This window comes from Salvelinus alpinus, chromosome 5 (assembly GCF_045679555.1).
Source record: "Salvelinus alpinus chromosome 5, SLU_Salpinus.1, whole genome shotgun sequence".
NCBI classification, from domain to species: Eukaryota; Metazoa; Chordata; class Actinopteri; order Salmoniformes; family Salmonidae; genus Salvelinus; species Salvelinus alpinus.
In genome coordinates, this window is record NC_092090.1 from 47113150 (window position 1) to 47136695 (window position 23546).

The window sequence follows — 23546 nt, forward strand, 5'->3', positions numbered from 1 at the left end:
GAGGAGTGGGACAGTAATACTCAGAGAGAGGTTGGGCCGTGATACAGTGAGCTGCAAAAGTATTGGGACAGTGACACAAGTATTATTTTTTTGGCTCTGTACTCCAGCCCTTTAGATTTAAATTGATACAATGACTAAGAGGTTAAAGTGCCGTCTGTTAGCTTTCATTTGAGGGCATTTTTATCCATATCGTTTTGAACAGTTTAGAAATTAAAGCACTTTTTGTACATAGTACCCCCATTTTAGGGGACCAAAAGTATTGGGAGGAATTCACTTATGTGTATTAAAGTACAAAAAAGTTAAGTATTTGGTCCCATATTCATAACACGCAATGATTACATCATGTGACTCTACAAATATCACCCCCCCCCCCCAATAATGTTAACCTCCCCTGTTATTGTAATGGTGAGAGGTTAACATGTCTTTGGGGTATATTTGTGCATCTGGAACTTTCCCACTCATCATTATTCACGATTCATTTAGGATTATCCATAATCATGTTAGCGTCCACATTCATGTAGAAGTGGTTACAAACATATTCTATTCTTATTTCCAGTAAAAGTGACTCCAAAATGAAACAATACATTATTACCATTAATTTCTATTGTGCACAAAATAATCTGAATCACAACCAAAACAAACAGCAAATGCATCCAACAAACTTGTCGAGTCACAAGCTCGACGTAGTCATTGCGTGACTTATTTTATTTTCTCACCAGCCTAAAGGTTTCTGCCCTAGTGCACGTCATCTCTCTCCCTCACGGACTCTCTCTCTCTCCCTCCCTCTCTCCTCCTGAACTCATACAAACCAAATGGAATTTGTAGCCGGCATCAGACAAAAAAGTACTCTTGCAATATACCGAAGTCGAAACCAAAAACAATGAATCAATTAAGGAGATTAGAAACAGAGAAACAGAATGAGTTGCTTCAATTAAGATGGAAGTTAGAAAACCAATTGGCTGTCAGTTAGAAAGGATGTCAGGTAGGGAGATGGTAATTGAATGGCAATGATGTCTACTGCCAGAACCTCCTTCCCTCTAAAAATTCTCAGTCTAACATGATATTGGTTGTAATGTGATAGCAGTCAATCCATCAATCAAGTTGATCGTTGACTCATTCCCATGCCACAGTTCGAATGAGAACCACATGCTGCTGAGTGAACTAACAAGCAACAATGAGCTTAGCCAATGTTAGGGCGGCAGGTAGCCTAGCGGTTCAGAGCGTTGGGCCGGTAACCGAAAGGTTGCTGGTTCAAATCCCCAAGGTGGAAAAATGAGCTGTTCTGCCCTTGAGCAAGGCAGTTGACCTCCAACAACAACTGCTCCCTGGGTGTGGATAACATGGATGTCAATTAAGGTAGCCACCTGCACCTCTCTGATTCAGAGGGGTTGGGTTAAATGTGGAAGATGCATTCAGTTGTGCTACTGACTAGGTATTGCAAAGCCTTTGTCATCCACGTAATGCCTCACAACTGCTGGTGACTGTATGTACATGTGAAAACAACAAATGTATGTGGCTGTGAGGGTAGCCCCCACTACAGTAGCCAACCCAGCCCTGTTATTTATGCTATGACTTGTTTCTCCTCTCGTCAGGCTTTGATGATATCCTAGTTTAGTGGAGATCAATGCCTTGGCAGGGAGAACTATAATGAAACTGCTGGTCGACCATTGATCTCGGGAGGTTTATCGACTCTCTGTGATTCCCATTCAGCATGAAAGCTACCGAGGGTCTTTGTTGATAGACGGAAGAGGGAGAAACTGAAGGCGTACCACTGTCAGACGGTGCCTCCCAAATCAATACCTTTAGGAATCCAGCTACATGGGACCGATAACTAACTAACTTAGGGTGGTGGGAAGGTTACAACTGTGCTAGGTCGCAAATTACTCACGACTGGCGGCCCTTTTGCTTTGTTGTGTAGCCACTGATCTGAAAGGACGGGCTACTCGAAAGCAATGCTGTGGTGTTATTAAAGATTGCACCAATGTCAGATTCCGGCCCACTAACTAAAACCCAAACTTCCACTCATCACTTTTAACCTGTGGCTAGTCTTGCACGTCTCATTTCACACCCATAGAGATTTAGTAGAGATTTAACTCCTGGACCGTGACTTAATGCAGTGAGTCTGTGGTGGAGGTAGAAGCTTCCAGAGAGGCTATTATTAGCCGCTGGCAGGGCACTAAAGTACAAACAATTGGTTCGTATGCAACCAGGAGTGCTATTTTGGGAGCACTGTGCGACTTGGAAAAATTCTCTGAGATAATAATTGTTGTAATGATAAGGCGAGTGCAGATTCGATAGAGTCATGGTTGCACCATTACTACAGCGAAAACGGCTTGCTTATAGCCCAACTAGGTCAAAAGATCTGACCCACATTACCGCCACTACATTTTTATCTACCTATAGTGGATCGCAGGGACCACATTTTACATTTATAAGCCATGTCTTGGGCCGTTCTAAAGTACTTAAGTAAAAAGTAAAAAATCCTTTGAAGCACTACTTAAGTCGTTTTTTGGGGTATCTGTACTTTACTATTTATTTTTGGCAACTTTTACTTCACTACATTCCTGAAGAAAATAATGTACGTTTTACTCCATACATTTTCCCTGACACCCAAAAGTACTTGTTACATTTTGACAGGAAAGTGGTCCAATTCACACACTTATCAAGAGAACATCCCTGGTCATTACTACTGTCTCTGATCTGGCGGACTCACTAAACACAAATGCTTTGTATGTAAATTATGTCTGAGTGTTGGAGTGTGCCCTTTGCTATCCGTCAATAAAAAACACAAGAAAATTGTGTTGTCTGGTTTGCTTAATATAAGGAATTTGAAATGATTTATACTTTTACTTTTGAGACTTAAGTACATTTTAGCAATTCCATTTAATTTTGAAACTGAAGTATATTTAAAACCAAATACTTTTAGACTTTTACTCAAGTAGTATTTTACTGGGTGACTCACTTTTACTTGAGTCATTTTCTATTAAGGTATTTTTACTTTTACTCAAGTATGACAATTGAGCACTTTTTCCACCACTAGTTTACACTTTGTTCAGTCATGTTATCTTATTGGTTAGCTAGCTAGTACTGTATCTCCAAACATTTGGGGGCACAGAAAGAAAGGGAAAAGGTCATAGCAATGAATAAATTACAGATCTCTTGCATGTTTTCATAACCAACCTGACGTTTAAAAAAAAAGACAGTGTACAATTTTCAATGTTATGCATCTCAATAGGAAAACAGTGCTTTTACACAATGTAGAAAACGAATATTCCACAAACGACTTTGTAATATCAATGGCAGGTATTCGTATCAACATTTTTAGCTTTTATAATAAACAAATACCTTCAGTCACATAATACCCACTGGGCACAGAACACAACTCAATGTCTATTACACATTGGTTCAGCATAATTTCATTGAAACAGAACACAATTCAATGTCTATTACACGTTGGCTCACTAGAAGGAGCAGTCTACAGTGGAAACCATGTTGATTCAACCCGTGTGCCCAGTGGATAGTTTCTTCTTTCTAGGGCACAACATGTGCTGAATGTATCCAGAATTCATATAGGCTGTATCTCAATCAATCAAAAAATCTCCTTTTCTGGTGCTACCAATGAAAATATAATTTAGAGCCCCGGCTGCAGGTTAACCACAATGGAATGTTGACCATTTTGATTGACAACCAAGTTTACAGCGACCTGGTTCAAATTGACTGAAATGTGTTAACGCATCTGAAATGTGTCCCTACAAGACCACTTCAGAGCGGTCAGACTAGAAGGAGCAGTCTACAGTGTAAAAGCATGGCAATCCGCCAAAATGGCTATTAAGCTCTGTTCCAATATGCATACTAGCAAACCACTTGAAATGTGTGCACAAGGGCAAGGCTCAGTGGCGACCCGTCATTCAGGGCAGGTGGGGCAGAGCCTGTTTTGAGCCCCATCTTTCTAGCCTGTTTTGCATGTTATTTCGGCATAAATATGTCATATTATCAGTTTGCAAACAATGTTTAAAAAAAATACTAGTTAATAAAGCTGCTAGTAGTTAATACAAACATGGTCTCTTTTTTTGCTTTCTTGAGTAAGACAGCTCCAAAATGCAGGTGTTTCAGCTTAGCTCAGTGCTTTCTGTGGTGGTGGGGCAGCCAGTGGAAAATACGGAGCGTAGGAGTTGGTAATGTTCTCTAGTTGCGCCGTGATTGGCTCAGTGTTCTGTCACTCATGGGGACACTATGTCACTGCCAAATCTAAGGGTAGAGCTAGATAATTCAAGCCCCTTGGGTTCTGCCATAGAGTTACATTAGCAGTGCACATCCAAGAAGGCTCAAGGTCATTAGCCACAGATAAAATTACATCAAATCACGTTATATCTACATGGACTGATCATGTCAACATCATACTTTCAAAATCTTAGCTAGCAAGCTAGCAGTCACCATCATGAATCAAGTCGACAATCTACTGGCAAATTCTTTTTAATCCTCGTCATATGAAGAGAAATAAAGAAGAGAAATTATAGATCAAACGTATCGGTACTCTTCGGCCATTGGACATAAACATTACACAACAAATTGGAAATCACAAATTCAACAATGAGTGGTTTGGAAGGAATCAGTGGCTAACTGCAAGTATTGCAAAGCAATCACTAGCCTGCTATTCAGTGCAGTGGGTGTGTGGTCCCAAGTCTGGGTTTAAGAGTCTCTTTTTCAAGCTTAAAAGGATAAACATTCAACATTGGCCATGACTTCTGCCGCGCTCAAAACAACTGGGAACTCAGAATTGCAAGTCGGGAAATCGGGCCTCTTTCTAGAGCTCCGACCTGAAGATCACTCACATCATCATGATTCGACCTTGTTTTTTTCAAAGATCCCAGTTATCTTGAAAGTAGGGCCGATTTCAAGTTTTCATAACAATCGGTAATCGTCATTTTTGGACGCCGATTATGGCCGATTACATTGCACTCCACGAGGAGACTGCGCGGCAGGCTGACCACCTGTTACGCAAGTGCAGCAATGAGCCAAGGCAAGTTGCTAGCTAGCATTAAACGTATCTTATAAAAAACAATCAATCTTAACATAATCACTAGTTAACTACACATGGTTGATGATATTACTAGTTTATCTAGCATATTGCAAATAATCAATGCGGTGCTTGTTAATTTATCATCGAATCACAGCCTACTTCGCCAAACGGGTGATGATTTAACAAGCGCATTCCCTAAAAGCACTGTTGTTGCACCAGTGTACCTAACCATCAACATCAATGCCTTTCTTAAAATCAATACACAAGTGTATATTTTTTAAAACCTGCATATTTAGTTAAAAGAAATTCATGTTAGCGGGCAATATTAACTAGGGAAATTGTGTCACTTTTCTTGCGTTCTGTGCAAGCAGAGTCAGGGTTTGGGCCGCCTGGCTCATGGCGAACTGTGTGAAGACCATTTCTTCCTAACAAAGACAGTAATTAATTTTCCATAATTTTCCATAATTATGACATAACATTGAAGGTTGTGCAATGTAACAGCAATATTTAGACTTAGGGATGCCACCCGTTCGATAAAATACGGAACAGTTCCGTATTTCACTGAAAGAATAAACGTTTTGTTTTCGAAATGATAGTTTCTGGATTTGACCATATTAATGACCTAAGGCTCGTATTTCTGTGTGTTTATTATATTATAATTAAGTCTATGATTTGATATTTGATAGAGCAGTCTGACTGAGCGGTGGTAGGCAGCAGCAGGCTCGTAAGCATTCATTCAAACAGCACTTTCCTGCGTTTGCCAGCAGCTCTTCGCAATGCTTGAAGCACAGCGTTGTTTATGACTTCAAGCCTATCAACTCCCGAGATAAAAGTGTTCATTCAGTATTGTTGTAATTGTCATTATTACAAATATATATAAAAAAATACATAATAATCACAAAACAAATCTGCCAATTAATCGGTATCGGCTTTTTTTGGTCCTCCAATAATCGGTATCGGCATCGGTCGACCTCTACTTGAAAGTACCATAAATCCAGAGAATGCCAGACTTTGATGACAATATTTCCCCACAAAGAACCGCCGCGCCACCTTCCTGTTCAAGTGAGCACAGCACAACAAGTTGAGTCCAAAAATGTATTGTACGCTGCTGCATAAATGATGTAATATTCCAGGGAGATATGTATACTGTAGCTACAGTAAGAAAGTAATACTAAGTGTATGTTGTGCAGTAAGCTTTTAGTAGCACATGTGCCTCACCCTAATAATTTGGTCCCTTTTCCCCTCCAAATTTTGCCTACTGTCCTGACTTGGTGGTGCACATGTAGCCTATAGCCTGTTTTAGAGAAATATAATCATTGAATATTGTAAGAGCTTTCATTGTCTGCTCATATGCCCCCTTTATTTATCCAACGGTTCTGACTCTGTGTACTATGCCATAGTTTGTACGTCTCAATTGTCAGTAGAAACCACATTTGTGTTAAGCAAGTCAGCCATATCAGCTATGTTTTTTTCAAAAGCAGTAAATGAGGCTGAATGTGTGAGGATCGAAGCTGGAGACGAGAAACGGGTACAGGGAGAACATTTAATAAACAACAGACATGAGACAGAACAGGAACCGCGTCTGGAAAGGGGAAAAATAACAACATCAATGCTGACACAGGGAACAAACTGAGGAGCAGACAGATATAGAGGGGGTAATCAACAAAGTAATGGAGTCCAGGTGAGTCCAATATTGTGCTGCTGCGCGTAATGATGGTGACAGGTGTGCGAAATGATGGGCAGCCTGGAGCCCTCAAGCGCCAGAGAGGGAGAGCGGGAGAAGGCGTGACAGAATTAACTATTTCGCTGCCAGACAAGGCTCCACTGAAAGCCAGGTGTAGCAGTGGTACGGTGTTGGGACTCTGCTGTTGGGACAGCTTTATGTAGGCCCTAAAAGTGTGTGGGCACCGTTTGTCACCGTTATAGTGCAATTAATGTATTGTTTAGTGTTGTGTAGTGGGTTTGCTGGCATGCATCGAAAAACATGTTTGTTTTTTTGCCCCCCCCAGGCTACATGTTCATAATCACATCCTGTATCACTTAGAATGCATGCCAATTACATTGATTCATTCTAAGTGATCTGCTAGTGTGGATATTGGAAAAAAGCTTTGTATTCTCCAATGAATCTCATGGAGATAATGGAATAAAACATGAAAACATATCCTCACTAATAGACTGACAAGACGTTCAGTACACAACTGTTGTAAAATGCCGCCCACAACAAGTTATTGCCATGTTACAAATTACCACTCAACCGTATTACTTTTAATCCCAATTACATATCAGGCACGAAGCACCACAGCACTTCAACAATTAGCACGGTCAAATCTTAATCTATTTCCCCCTCAATGATCAGTTCAGTTATCAAATCTCCAATTGCTCTTCTAATGAAAGCAGAGGGTTAAAGCTGTCTATTTCGAAATCGATGTGAAGGCTCAAGATGATTCGTCAGTCGCTGCGAAAAAGCCTTCGCGGACATCGTCTTCCTATCAAATCGACACAGCGGTCCAACCGGCTAGGCACTCTGGGAGAATGTCAAGGCTGATACTAATGATGGGCTTTAGCTCTACGATACGTTTGATGGTCGGTCCCATGGGGCCAGTAATTGAACCACCTGCTGCGCTGCTGTCAAACTTTATTTAATTGCTAGGTTTAAAGGCTAAGTTAACAGACTGTTAGTCGTTCGAAGTAAATCAAACTATATGGTGTTGTTATACGATGCGAGACTTGTTCTTAGCATCCAGAGACAATTCTGACTTGACATAGCGTTTTTAATAGAAAGATCTTCATGGAGCTTGGAGCTATGAATGCTGGACTAAAGTTCCAGCATTGGCCACATATACTGAAAGTACATAATGTACCACTGTCTGTTGATGTGGACATCTGTATGTTGCTTTGGATAAAAGCATCTGCTAAATTACAATAAAAAAAAAAAATGGAATATAACATGATGCTTACAGCAGAAATGTGAACGTGTATAAAAACGAATTATCGAGGGTATTTTTTTGTCAACAAGAGTGGCAGATACTCTTTGTTAGATACTCACACTCAGCAACAGCGGACGACTTTCTTTGACAGCTCCGACACAGCCGAGGCAACCAATCACCATGATGATGGTCCCGACCGCAATGAGTAGATTGGCTGCTGAGAGGGATGGGAGGGATGAGGAGAGTGTGGCAAAGTTGCCCTGGGTCACTGACAGCCATACCCCCACGCCCAGTATTCCACAACCCCCCAACTGTCAGAGAAAGAAGGAGGAGAGAGAAAGACAAAGGAAGAAAGAAAGAAAAAATTGAGAAAGTGAGTAGCATAAAAAAAAAACACAACAGGATTATTTGGTGCACACATATACATTTAAACACAACACACACAAATCCCAAGGGGATGCCAGGAAATGCATTGCCCGGCATGCTCAACCAAGACTAGAGGACTCGATTTGCATGGCTAAATATGTGATTATTTTTTTATCCTGCACTTCTATTCCCAACTGTAGAACAACAGCAGATCTTTTTTAAATCAGCTCTTGAGCTCAAAGTAGGGCAGGTCATGAATAAAACTGCTCTGAAGCACTGTGTGCTGCCGCTCCAATCACTTAGACAGGTTGGTGCAAGTCATCCATCACCATCCACCATGATCAGAATATTAGAACAGCTGGAAATTAGAAGATGATTATACCGCTGTCTCTCCTCATACCCCTGAGAGAGAAGTCAGAAGGGAATCAGTCAGAGCGAGGGAGAGAGCTAGGAAAGGAGAGAGAGAGAGGAAAGAAGAGAGAGAAAAGACAGAGAAACTGATAGACAGAGACAGACAGGGTACTGCATTAATGTACATGAAATAACAATGACAAGTTAAAACAGATATGATACATGCTCCAAGGCCCTATGTTATTGACACATACAGTAGCGCTTTACATAGGTAAATACCACATGCTCTGTGCCTCAGTTGGTACAATGGCATATTTAAATATCACATGCTCTGTGCCTCTGTTAGTACAACATCTCCATAACATACTGTTGCTGAGAGGGCCTCATACAGCTACAGCTACAGCTACAGCTACAGTATGTGGGCTGCCTTCTAACCCTGAAAATGTGATGGAGAGACTAGAGAGATGTACAGATCCGACCGCCTGACAACGCTAGAGGGATGATAGGAAAATGATCTCGGGAGCCTGCACAGAACTCCCGTCTGCCCTCCTTATGAGACTACACTTTCCTCTTTTCATGGTTCATGAATCCATGGTGTTCTATGTGAGACTCTGCTTGCGTCCCAAATGGCACCCTATTCCCTATATAGTGCACAACTTTTGACTAGAGCTTTATGTGACCAGGTCAAAAGTAGTGCACTACATAGGGAATAGGGTGCCATTTGTGTCGTAGTCCTTTTAAGAGATAATTTGCTAAGAAAAATAAAACTCTCAAAGGCTCTAGTCTATTCATTGTGAGGCCAGACTGCCATCCCTTTCAATCAATGAGTATTATTCAGTGTGTTGGTTATACTCGAGCACTTACTTTTGTTAAATTGGTCTGCTGATGGTGTTATGCTATGGATGTCCTTGTGGTAAAATGAAAACTAATTAAAGCAACAACAAAAAAGTAACTATCAAAAGTAAACGACGGCAGTTCTATAGCTATTTCCAAACAATGTCAATGTAGCCTACAATCTTTTAAATTGAAAAGCACATGTTTGAGAGAAAGTCTAACGATGAAACCTTCATTATGACATATTTTAGCCAGCAGATGAGCATGGCATCATGAACACACCATAAAATTACTTTCAACTGGTTTTTCATTGCTTGGAATATAATCTGACAGTCTATGTATTAGAGGTGTAGAAATAGGGAAAGATGGCACATCTGGTCTGCCGAGACTAGAAGTTACGAAACTTCTATTAGATCAAATAAGCCTCGTATCAAAATAGCAACTGATTTTTATTCCCCGCCCCATACAAAGATTCCTCACTTACTAATAATCTATGATCTGCTTAACATAGATTTTGTGCAGAGTAAACCCTCTTGCTTCACCTGTTCCTCTCTGCCCTAACCCCAATCTTAAAGGGGAAATCAGCAGTTGCTACATCCATTTTTTGGACTTATAAATTGTGACCCGTTTCAGGAAGCTAGGCGTATGTCGCACGTCACTACTTCACAAGAGAGACATTTGAACGCAATTGCAGAAAGTCGTCCATCACAACTTTTCCCCACTGACCTTTATTGATAGCAATGTTGTTGAGACCAGTAGCAACACTTTTGCAGATCTCCATGGCTAACATTATATCTTTCAAAAACGCTGCAGTAGCAAGGATTATCTGCACATACGGAGCAGCTCATGTTATAGACAGAAGACTGCTACATGGCAGACCAATCCGAACTCATCTCTCGGCATGTCCAGCCCATCCATTATCTTAGCCAATCATGGCTAGCGGGAAGGTTCCTGGCTTCTTCTGTGGCTAAAACCAACTAGGCTCATAATTTAACCATTTTATTCATATTTACAGATGGCATACAGGTTTTTATTAAGGCACATGAAAGTTCACGTTCCATAAGGCATTTCGGACAACAACAAAAAACATTTATAAAAGAAACTGTGAAGTAGTGACGTGCGATATACACCTACAGTAGCTTCCTGAAACGGGTCACAATTTTTTTTTCTCACAAGTCTCTACTTTTATCCAATGTAAAAAACACTATTTAGAATTTTGCAACATAAGACCGAATAGAGGTGGCCAGTCACAATGAATGATATGTACCTACTGATTTTTTAAGAAAATAACTTATAAACATCTCATGAGCTTAGTTCAACTGTCTTACCCCATCGTAATCCAAAATATAAACTTGTTTTACTCCAATGTTTGTCAACAAAGTAAATGTAAGCAAACACAATATAGCCTCAAAACATGCTTAAAAGTATAATTTTGATATCACGGATGGTCAGTCCTTGCATCCATAGCTCTGTCTATGAATTTGAGTGGTTACATTTCTTCAGCCCCGTCCCTTATCTTTTTACCAAAATGGGTGTGGAGTCGTTTTGTTATTGTTTCTACTGACGATTTCCGCTTTGACCCTTAATCCTCGATCAGACCAAAAGTGTCATTGCATCAATGATGCGTAATAAATTCTGCAGTCAAACTTTTTAAATGATATAATCCAACATTTTTACTGGGTATGTGTGCAACAAAAATGTACCTTCACTGTTTTTTACCAACTATTTCCGTCAAGTCCAACGTATACAGAACACACAGCAACTGCCTCTGCGATGCAATGCTGCAAGCCAAACTCGGCACTCAATTGGAAACAAATGTATACCGAACAAAAATATAAACGCAACATATAAAGTGTTGGCCCCATGTTTCATGGACTGAAATAAAAGATCCCAGAATTTTTCCATACGCACAAAAAGCTTATTTCTCTAAAATGTTGTGCACAAATTTGCAGTTTTGTCACACAACACAATGCCACAGATGTCTCAAGTGTTGAGGGAGTGTACAATTGGCATGCTGCCTGCAGGAATGTCCACAAGAGCTGTCGCCAGAGAATTAAATGTTCATTTCTCCACCAAAAGCAACGTCAAACATTGTTTGGCAGTGTCCAACCAGCCTCAAAACCGCAGACCACGTGTAACCACGCCAGCCCAGGACCTCCACATCCGGCTTCTTCCCCTACAGGGATCATCTGAGACCAGCCACCTCGACAGCTGGAAAAACTCATTCTGATTGGCTGGGCCTGCCTCCCCAGTGGGTAGGCCTATGACCCCTCAGGGCCACCTATGGCTATGCCCCTGCCCAGTCATGTGAAAACCATAGATTAGATTTATTTCAATTGACTGATTTCCTTATATGAACTGTAACTCAGTAAAATCGTTGAAAATTGTTGCATGTTGTGTTTATATTTTTTTCGGTATACTTCTGGTGTACCAAAATGTTATGACACTCAGTCTGATCGAGGCGTTACCCTAACCCTTGCCTTAACCCTTACCTTAACCATTTTAAATGCCAACTTCAATGTGGTAGGGACGTCCCAAGGATTCCAGATAGTAAGGACAGTTAGAAAACTGTTGATATACTTTCATAATTTGCCAGAGTTTAAAAAATATCAGCACCAACATGTCTCCTTCCTTCCCTCATGGTGTACTACGTTTCACCTAAAACTTAGGAATCTCGCTCTCTTTATCGGCAATTAACTAGATCATATCCCGGGGGAAATGTATGTAATTAAACGTCCCAATTGGCAAGACAACTTAATTCCAGACATTTGCATAAATATGGCACGATTAAAACACTGCCCCACTTTTCTACTCACATTCGCATGACAAAAACGTTTGAGGGGAGAAATACTAGTAATGGGTCGTTTGCGAACTAACAGCTCTTTTTGATGAACTTTGGGAAGCAAATCGCATCGTTGAAAGAGCTGTTCATGTGGCTCCCTGATTTAAATACTGCTACTACTGCTTTTTCAGCTTCAAACAACGATTATCTGCAAATAAGTTACAAAATCATTATCTGAAGATGGTAAATTCTCACTGCAGAACCATAAATAAAAACAATTTTAAAAAATCAAATAATTTGTCCAGGTAAAAATGTACTTGAACGTGCATATCACGATCTGACATAATGGTAGCCTACTTTTTGTGCGTTACATGAGTGGTTTTCAAGCATTTTGAATTAAGAGCCGGTTGGGAGCCTAATGATGCGTCTCTTTTACGTGAACGGAGCCAAATGATGATGCTCATCGAAAAGAGTCGGAATGCCCATCACTAAGAAATACGGGTGGATTTTCAGTTCAATTTCAGTAGGGAGTTTGTTGTTTACATCACATGTTGACACATGTTGACACCACAGAGGCGTTGTGGCTAGTGGACGAGCTGCATATCAAAAGGGTCTCAGCACTGAAATGTAGCCCTATTTATTTCTAACCAATCTGTATTTTGGCAGAGGGGGTATTATGCATCATGCAGTGTTATGAATTGGATGATAGCCCATTTTACAGCACAATGCGATATGATTTCTAGCAGCGGTAAAAACAGAGCATTCCCCCCCCAAAAAAAATAACATCAAGGTTTTTATTGACTATTCAATTCGGGACAGGTTGGGTCCCACATCATCAGGTTCAATCTGAATTTGATGAAACGTTGAAGTTGTTGATCACCGGAAGTCGTTTCTTGTAAGCAGCTAAGAACAATTCACCATACTTAAAGACTGTAGGCTACATCTCAGCAGTTCTGTAACGTTAAGAGAAACCCAGTACATTTGTAATCAGATTTAGATGTGTAATAAAACAAATTGTTTATTCCATTTTCGGAATGGAAAATATTGCAAAGGTGTTCAGTGATTATGTTTCTGCATAATTACCCGTGATTAATTGGACTAATTCATCAACTCAGTAAGGGACTCGTCCTTTTGAATCTCTCACTAGCAGCGAGTTGGTTCGACACCAAACTAAGACAAATGATTGGGCTCCCGAGTGGCGCAGTGGTCTAAGGCACTACATCTCAGTGCTAGAGGTGTCACTATAATACCAGCTTCGAATCCTGTGATTGGGAGTCCCATAGGGGCGGCGCACAATTGGCCCAGCGTCGTCGGGGTTTGGCCGGAGTAGGCCGTCATTGTAAATAAGAATTTGTTCTTAACTGACTTGCCTAGTTAAATAGAGGCTAAATACAATTAGTGAGTCTAAGCAGATTGTTCATTCTTTGTTAAGTGGGTTGAAAGAGTGTCTATAGCTAAAACTGGTGCCAAACAACAGTTTTTTTTACCTGGTTCCCATGATCTGTTTGTTTGGTCTTGCCAACTCCTATATGACAATGACCATAGGAGTTGGCAAGACAGCACAATCAGATCTGGGACCAGGCTACTGATTTGTATCTTCTTACATATCAGTATTCATAACATCATCTCTATACTCCAGATGTTATAGATCACTATCCAGGAGTCCCCACAGTAATGCTGTATGTATTATCTGCCAAATGTGTCCCTCCGCTCTGTCACATCTCCCACAATCTGTTTGTATATGTGGGAGTTAGAATAGATAAAAGGGAAAATGCTTTCGGTATGCATTTATGGTTTGTTGTGCTAGTGGGTAAATCTGTCATTTATATCCAGGTCTCAGATATTGGAACTTAAACACTCCCTATTCCCAAGCAATGTAAGAAAGCATCAAAGGAGCACATGTTTCAGGATGTGATTTGGTTTCATTATACAAAAAATGGTGGCGGTAATTTATCACAGAAGAAAGCAGTAAAACCAGTAATGCTTTCTCAGCATTTGAATAGACCAAAAACGATGACTATATGGACTCTGCAGTTGTTGCAGAGTAATATACAGTATCTCCTTGTAGAGTAGAGCCAGGGTTCATAAATAATAATACTCTTAGAGGCAAACTATCAGTCATGCATTTTTATCAGCCCCCCCCCCCCCTCCCCCCCCAAAAAAATGGAGGCACACAGGAGAGTATCTGATACACAGCCTGAGGACCAGTGGAGCGCTTGAATATATCCTGGTAGTGCTAGCAAGCTAGCGAGCTTGTCTACATCCCCCTACTACTGGCTTGAAAAGCCAAAGGGCCTTGAATATTAAGATGCTCTCATCCCCAATACTATAATGTTTCCCCCTTCAAGGTGAATAGAGAGCTCCCGGCTAGCAGCTAGCCTCTTCACCACCATGGCCATGTTATCATCCCTAGCTTCCAAACAGACACCATTACTCCTCATTCTCCACCGTGATAGCCCACGTGCTGCGAGTATTCTGGTACACATTGGCGGGTGGATGGGGTAATTTACCCTATATACAATGTAAAGTGTTTTGAGACCTTGGCGAACATAAAATGCAATTTATCACTCAGGCGGCGGTTCATTCAAAACAGAGGTCCCAGTTCAATCTAAATCTAAACACTTGTCATTAACAAGAGCGCAATCCAGGGAAAGAAGGATGCATTGCATCTTGAGACCATCGTTTTTCCCCCAGAGTATAGCCAAGTGGCGGTTTGAAACTGATTCAGATTGTTTAATAGTCACAGGGTTGCAGGTGTGATTGTGGCGTACAGTGAAAATCTTTGGCTTCGAGCTCCAACATGCAGAACTAGTGAAATAAAATAATGAAAATGGTCATTTAAAAAAAAAAACTAGAAATAGCACTATATTCATAATAACAACTGAGGCAGTGATGAATAAATAAATGCCCATTGGGGTGGAGGCAGAGTAAAGACAGTTGAGGGGGTGAGGTGGAATGACCATAGGGGGAGCAGAAGCATGATCATTGAGTGAAATAAAACAAAAAAGTAATCATATAAATATTAACAGCAGCAACAGTGATGAATGTCGTTGGAGTGGGGGCAGAGTAACATCCGTTGGGGCGGAGAGGAGAAAGAATGTCCATAGGGGGAGTAGCAGGAAAGATAAGTGAGAGTTGAGGGTGTCCATGGGGGAGGAGCAGGGGGGAGGGGAGCAGGTAGCTGACTAGTGGTGGCTATTCAGCAGCCTGATGGTCTGAGGGTGGAAACTATTGGCCAGTCGGTTTTTGCCATGATGCTCCTGTACTGCCTGCGTCTGAGTGTTTGAAGCGGGGAGAACAGGGCGTGGCTTAGGTGGCTGGGGTCCCTGATGATCTTCTTGGCCTTCATGCAACACCTGGTGTTGTAGGTGTCCTGTTGGGCAGGCACTGTGCACCCAATGGTGCGTTCGACTGAACACAAGTATACAGCGGTGGTGCATAATGTAATGGGTCAAGCCTCTGGTGCATTTTGAAATTCCACCGAGTGCTACAGCTGCTTGCATTGATGCACATGGGAAGAGCTCCAGCAAGCATGGTTTACAGAAGGCGGAGTACGATTCTCTCTGGAGCACAGCACAGCACAGCACAGCACCAAACAAAACCATATAAGTAAACTGTGGCTGTTAGAAAGAGGTGGCGAGGAAGAAAGATGGAGAGAGAGACAGGAAGACAAGGAAAGAGAGCGAGGGAGGGAGGGAAAGAAGGAAAGAGAGAGAGAGGGGAGGGAGAGAAAGAGAGAAGCATGCCAATGGTAATCAATAATGTTCTCTAGGGGATTCTCCCTTGTTCCTCCTCCTCCTCTTCCTACTCCTCCTCCCTTATTCCAATAGCATGTACCACACACAAACACACATGGCTCACACACACACACACACACACACACACACACACACACACACAATAGCATGTACTGTACACACAGCAAACACACCACGCGGCCCACACACAGGTACCCCAGGGTCTAGGCTCATTATATCGACTATGCTTGGAGAGAACAGTGATTTGTTGTGGTAGCTGCCCAGTTTGTCAGACCTTGTCGACACTCCCCTGTGACACCAATCATCTCTGTCCACAACCATGTCACTCAGCAAGGGCCCGGGTCTCCGGCATTAATATGCTAGGTTTATTTAGCTAACGTTGTGTTTGAGCTAAACCATTTGAAGTACACTGAACAAGGATATAAATGCAAAATGCAACAATTTCAAATAATTTACTGAGTTATAGCTCATACAAGGAAATCAGTCAATTGAAATACATTCATTAGGATCCTAATCTATGGATTTCACATGACTGGGAATACAAATATGCATTTGTTGGTCACAGATACCAACAACAACAAAAAAGGTCGGACCATTTGCCTCATGCAGCACGACACATCTCCTTCGCATATACTTGATCAGACTGTTGACTGTGGACTGTGAAATGTTGTTCTACTCCTCTTCAATTGCTGGATATTGGCAGGAACTGGAACATGCTGTCGTACACATGTCTGGTGAGTATGCAGGCCATGGAAGAACTGGAACGTTTTCAGCTTCCAGGAACTGTGTACAGATCCTTGCGACGTGAGGCCGCGCATTATCATGCTGAAACATGAGGTGGTGGCAGACGATGAATGGCACGACAATGGGCCTTGGGATCTTGTCAAGGTATCTCTGTGCATTCAAATTGCAATTGATAAATTGCAACTGTATTCGTTGTCTGTAGCTTATGCCTGCCCATACCACAACCCCACCGCCACCATGGGTTCCGACTTAGAATGTGGACAACTACAAATACCTAGGTGTCTGGCTAGACTGTAAACTCTCCTTCCAGACTCACATTAAACATCTCCAATCCAAAATTAAATCTAGAATCGGCTTCCTATTTTGCAACAAAGCATCCTTCACTCATGCTGCCAAACATACCCTCGTAAAACTGACCATCCTACCGATCCTCGACTTCGGCGATGTCATCTATAAAATAGCCTCCAACACTCTACTCAACAAATTGGATGCAGTCTATCACAGTGCCATCCGTTTTGTCACCAAAGCCCCATATATTACCCAACACTGCGACCTGTACTCTCTCGTTGGCTGGCTCTCGCTTCATGCTCGTCGCCAAACCCACTGGCTCCAGGTCATCTACAAGTCTCTGCTAGGTAAAGCCCCGCCTTATCTCAGCTCACTGGTCACCATAGCAGCACCCACCCGTAGCACGCGCTCCAGCAGGTATATCTCACTGGTCACCCCCAAAGCCAATTCCTCCTTTGGCCACCTTTCCTTCCAGTTCTCTGCTGCCAATGACTGGAACGAACTGCAAAAATCACTGAAGCTGGAGACCCATATCTCCCTCACTAGCTTTAAGCACCAGCTATCAGAGCTGCTCACAGAGCACTGCACCTGTACATAGCCCATCTGTAAACAGCCCATCCAACTACCTCATCCCCATACTGTATTTATTTATCTTGCTCCTTTGCACCCCAGTATCTCTACTTGCACATTCATCTTCTGCACATCTACCATTCCAGTGTCTAATTGCTATATTGTAATTACTCTGCCACCATGGCCTATTTATTGCCTTACCTCCCTTATTTTACCCCATTTGCACTCACTGTATATAGATTTTTCTTTTTTCTACTGTATGTTTGTTTATTCCATGTGTAACTCTGTGTTGTTGTATGTGTCGAACTGCTGTGCTTTATCTTGGCCAGGTCGCAGTTGTAAATGAGAACTTGTTCTCAACTAGCCTACCTGGCTAAATAAAGGTGTAATAAAAAAATATATAAAAAAAAATGGGGCACTCTGTTTACAACGTTGACATCAGCAAACCGAACGCCCACCCGACGCCATACACGCTGTCTGCCATCTGCCTGGTAAAGTTGAAACCGGGATTAATCTGTGAAGAGCACACGTCTCCAGCGTGCCAGTGGCCATGGAAGGTGAGCATTTGCCCACTGAAGTCGGTTATGACGCCAAACTGCAGTCAAGTCAAGACCCTGGGCAAGCAAGCAGGTGAGCTTCCCTGACACGGTTTCTGACCATTTGAGCAGAGATTTTTCGGTTGTACAAACCCACAGTATTATCAGCTGTCCGGGTGGCTTGTCTCAGACCATCCCGCAGGTGAAAAAGCCGAATGTGGAGGTCCTGGGCTGGCGTGGTTACACGTGGTCTGCAGTTGTGAGGCCGGTTGGACGTACTGCCAAATTCTCTAAAACAACGTTAGAGGGCTGCTTATGGTAGAGAAATTAACATTAAATTATCTGGCAACTGCTCTGGTGGACATTCCTGCTGTCAGCATGCCAATTGCACACTCCCTCAAAACTTGAGACATCTGTGCTGCCCTACCAAAGTTACTAACTTTTTGCTTGATAGGGCAGTGTGGCATTGTGTTGTGTAACAACTCCACATATTATAGTGGCCCTTCATTGTCCCCAGCACAAGGTGCACCCGTGTAATGATCATGCTGTTTAATCAGCTTCTTGATATACCAAACCTGTCAGGTGGATGGATTATCTTGGCAAAGTTTGAGAGAAATAAGCTTTTTGTGCGTATGGAACATTTGTCGGGTCTTTTATTTCAGCTCATGAAACATGGGACCAACACTTTAAATGTTGCGTTCATATTTTTGTTCAGTATACTGTAAATACGCGCTACATACTAGAGGTCGACCGATTAATCGGAATTAGGGCCGATTTCAAGTTTTCATAACAATCGGAAATCGGTATTTTTGGACACCGATTTGGCCGATTAAAAAAATATATATATATATTATTTTTTTTACACCTTTATTTAATATTTATTTAACTAGGCAACTCAGTTAAGAACACATTCTTATTTTCAATGACGGCCTAGGAACGGTGGGTTAACTGCCTCGTTCAGGGGCAGAACGACAGATTTTTACCTTGTCAGCTCGGGGGATTCAATCTTGCAACCTTACAGTTAACTAGTCCAACGCTCTAACCACCTGATTACATTGCACTCCACGAGGAGCCTGCCTGTTACGCGAATGCAGTAGAAGCCAAGGTAAGTTGCTAGCTAGCATTAAACTTATTTTATAAAAAACAATCAATCAATCAATCATAATCACTAGTTAACTACACATGGTTGATGATATTACTAGTTTATCTAGGGTGTCCTGCGTTGCATATAATCGATGCGGTGCATATCGTTGCTCCAATGTGTACATAACCATAAACATCAATGCCTTTCTTAAAATCAATACAAAGAAGTATACATTTTTAAACCTGCATATTTAGTCAAAAGAAATCCAGGTTAGCAGGCAATATTAACCAGGTGAAATTGTGTCACTTCTCTTGCGTTCATTGCATGCAGAGTCAGTGTATATGCAACAGTTTGGGCCACCTAATTTGCCAGAATTGTACGTAATTATGACATAACATTGAAGGTTGTGCAATGTAACAGGAATATTTAGACTTATGGATGCCACCCGTTAGATAAAATACGGAACGGTTCCGTATTTCACTGAAAGAATAAACGTTTTGTTTTCGAGATGATAGTTTCCGGATTCGACCATATTAATGACCTAAGGCTCGTATTTCTGTGTGATTATGTTATAACTAAGTCTATGATTTGATAGAGCAGTCTGACTGAGCGGTGGTAGGCAGCAGCAGGCTCGTAAACATTCATTCAAACAGCACTTTCCTGCGTTTTGCCAGAAGCTCTTCGCTGTGCTTCTGTCACGCCCTGGCCTTAGTATTCTTTGTTTTCTTTATTATTTTAGTTAGGTCAGGGTGTGACATGGGTATTTATGTGGGTTTTTGTAGTGTCCAGGGTGATTGTAAGGTTTAGGGGGTTTATTTAGAGTAGTTGGGTTTATGTTTAGTATAGTTGTCTAGCTGTGTCTATGTTGGGTATAGTTGTCTAGGAAAGTCTATGGTTGCCTGAATGGGTTCCCAATTAGAGACAGCTGGTTTCTGTTGTCTCTGATTGGGAGCCATATTTAGGGTAGCCATAGGCTTTAGTTTGTTGTGGGGAATTGTCTATGTCTGAACGTTTGTAGCATGTGTGTGTGCACTACGTTTATTAGCTTCACGGTCGTTTATTTGTTTTGTTAGTTTGTAAGTGTTTTGTTTCGTTTTGCCTTCTTCTATAATAAAAGGAAGATGGCTTATTTTCCACATGCTGCGTTTTGGTCCGTCTCTCCTCCACACGATCGTGACAGAATTCCCCACCATCATCGGATCAAGCAGCGTGTGCAACAACAACAGGACCCACCTACACTGGACTATTGGAATTGGGAGGAAATTCTGGACCGGGAAATACCAGGAGAATATAACTGCCCCAAAGCTGAGCTGGAGGCAGCGAAGGCAGAGAGGCGGAGATATGAGGAGGCAGCAAGGAGACGTGGCTGGAAGCCTGAGAAGCCCGTGAGTACTACCCAAAAATTTCTTGGGGGGGGGCTAAGAGGTAGTGGGCCAAGGGCAGGTAGGAGACCTGCGCCCACTTCCCAGGCTAACCGTGGAGAGCGGGAGTACGGGCAGACGCCGTGTTATGCAGTAGAGCGCACGGTGTCTCCTGTACGGGTGCATAGCCCAGTGCGGGTTATTCCACCTCCCCGCACTGGTAGGGCTAGATTGGGCATTGAGCCAAATGTCATGAAGCCGGCCCTACATATTTGGCCACCAGTACGTCTTCTTGGGCCGGCTTACATGGCACCAGCCTTACGCATGGTGTCCCCGGTTCGCCTACATAGACCGGTGCGGGTTATTCCACCTCCCCGCACTGGTCGGGCGACGGGGAGCATTCAACCAGGTAAGGTTGGGCAGGCTCGGTGCTCAAGGGAGCCAGTACGCCTGCACGGTCCGGTATTTCCGGCGCCACCTCCCCGCCCCAGCCTAGTACCACCAGTGCCTACACCACGCACCAGGCTTCCAGTGCGTTTTCAGAGCCCTGTTCCTCCTCCACGCACTCTCCCTATGGTGCGTGTCTCCAGCCCAGTGCCTCCAGTTCCGGCACCACGCACCAAGCCTCCTGTGCGTCTCCAGAGCCCTGTACGCACTGTTCCTTCTCCCCGCACTCGCCCTGAGGTGCGTGCCCTCAGCCCGGTACCTCCAGTTCCGGTACCACGCACCAGGCCTAGAGTGCGCCACGAGAGTCCAGTGTGCCCTGTTGTTGTTCCCCGCACTAGCCTGAAGGTGCGTGTCCTTAGCCCGGTACCTCCAGTTCCGGTACCACGCACCAGGCCTATAGTGCGTCTCAGCCGGCCAGAGTCTGCCGTCTGCCCAGCGGCGCCTGAACTGCCCGTCTGCCCAGCGGCGCCTGAACTGCCCGTCTGCCCAGCGGCGCCTGAACTGCCCGTCTGCCCAGCGGCGCCTGAACTGCCCGTCTGCCATACGCCGTCTGAACTGTCCGTCTGCCATGAGCCTGCAAAGCCGCCCGTCTGCCATGAGCCTGCAAAGCCGCCCGTCTGCCATGAGCCTACAGAGCCGTCCGCCAGACAGGAGCCGCTAGAGCCGTCCGCCAGACAGGAGCCGCTAGAGCCGTCCGCCAGACAGGAGCCGCTAGAGCCTTCCGCCAGACCGGATCAGCCAGAGCCTTCCGCCAGACCGGATCAGCCAGAGCCTTCCGCCAGACAGGATCAGCTAGAGCCTTCCGCCAGACCGGATCAGCCAGAGCCTTCCGCCAGACCGGATCAGCCAGAGCCTTCCGCCAGACCGGATCAGCCAGAGCCTTCAGCCAGCCATGACCGTCCAGAGCCGTCAGCGAGCCATGACCGTCCAGAGCCGTCAGCGAGCCATGACCGTCCAGAGCCGTCAGCGAGCCATGACCGTCCAGAGCCGTCAGCGAGCCATGACCGTCCAGAGCCGTCAGCCAGCCATGACCGTCCAGAGCCGTCAACCAGCCAAGAGCGTCCAGAGCCAGCCAGCCAGGATCCGCCAGTCATTCTGGTGTTGTCCCTCATTCTGGTGTTGCCCCTCATTCTGGTGTTGCCCCTCATTCCGGTGTTGCCCCTCATTCCGGTGCTGCTCCTTATCCTGATGATGCCCCTTAATTTAGGTGGGGTTATTTGGAGGGTGGGCATTGTGAGGGGGATAAAGAAGCGGGGATTGACTATGGTGGGGTGGGGACCTCGCCCTGAGCCTGAGCCACCACCGTGGTCAGATGCCCACCCAGACCCTCCCCTAGACTTTGTGCTGGTGCGCCCGGAGTTCGCACCTTAAGGGGGGGGCTATGTCACGCCCTGGCCTTAGTATTCTTTGTTTTCTTTATTATTTTAGTTAGGTCAGGGTGTGACATGGGTATTTATGTGGGTTTTTGTAGTGTCCAGGGTGATTGTAAGGTTTAGGGGGTTTATTTAGAGTAGTTGGGTTTATGTTTAGTATAGTTGTCTAGCTGTGTCTATGTTGGGTATAGTTGTCTAGGAAAGTCTATGGTTGCCTGAATGGGTTCCCAATTAGAGACAGCTGGTTTCTGTTGTCTCTGATTGGGAGCCATATTTAGGGTAGCCATAGGCTTTAGTTTGTTGTGGGGAATTGTCTATGTCTGAACGTTTGTAGCATGTGTGTGTGCACTACGTTTATTAGCTTCACGGTCGTTTATTTGTTTTGTTAGTTTGTAAGTGTTTTGTTTCGTTTTGCCTTCTTCTATAATAAAAGGAAGATGGCTTATTTTCCACATGCTGCGTTTTGGTCCGTCTCTCCTCCACACGATCGTGACAGCTTCAAGCCTATCAACTCCCGAGATTAGGCTGGTGTAACCGATGTGAAATGGCTAGCTAGTTAGCAGGGTGCGCGCTAATAGCGTTTCAAACGTCACTCGCTCTGAGACTTGGAGTAGTTATTCCCCTTGCTCTGCATGGGTAACGCTGCTTCGAGGGTGGCTGTTGTCGTTGTGTTCCTGGTTCGAGCCCAGGTAGGAGCGAGGAGAGGGATGGACGCTATACTGTTACACTGGCAATACTAAAGTGCCTATAAGAACATCCAATAGTCAAAGGTTAATGAAATACAAATGGTATAGAGAGAAATAGTCCTATAAATCCTATAATAACTACAACCTAAAACTTCTTACCTGGGAATATTGAAGACTCATGTTAAAAGGAACCACCAGCTTTCATATGTTCTGAGCAAGGAACTTAAACATTAGCTTTCTTACATGGCACATATTGCACTTTTACTTTCTTCTCCAACACTTTGTTTTTGCATTATTTAAACCCAATTGAACATGTTTCATTATTTATTTGAGGCTAAATTGATTTTATTGATGTATTATATTAAGTTAAAATAAGTGTTCATTCAGTATTGTTGTAATTGTCATTATTACAAATATAT

General features: G+C 43.3%; 1 protein-coding gene across 4 annotated transcripts in view; it reads right to left on the reverse strand.

Moving 5' to 3' along the window:
* The window catches only part of LOC139575063 (tetraspanin-4-like), a 113414-nt gene that overhangs the window by 17814 nt on the left and 72054 nt on the right, over positions 1 to 23546 (reverse strand). For all 4 annotated transcript variants that reach the window (XM_071400038.1, XM_071400037.1, XM_071400035.1 and 1 more), the window contains one exon: positions 8067 to 8258. In XM_071400038.1, the coding sequence (XP_071256139.1) occupies positions 8067 to 8258 (192 nt within the window). The remainder of the gene's footprint in view (positions 1 to 8066; positions 8259 to 23546) is intronic.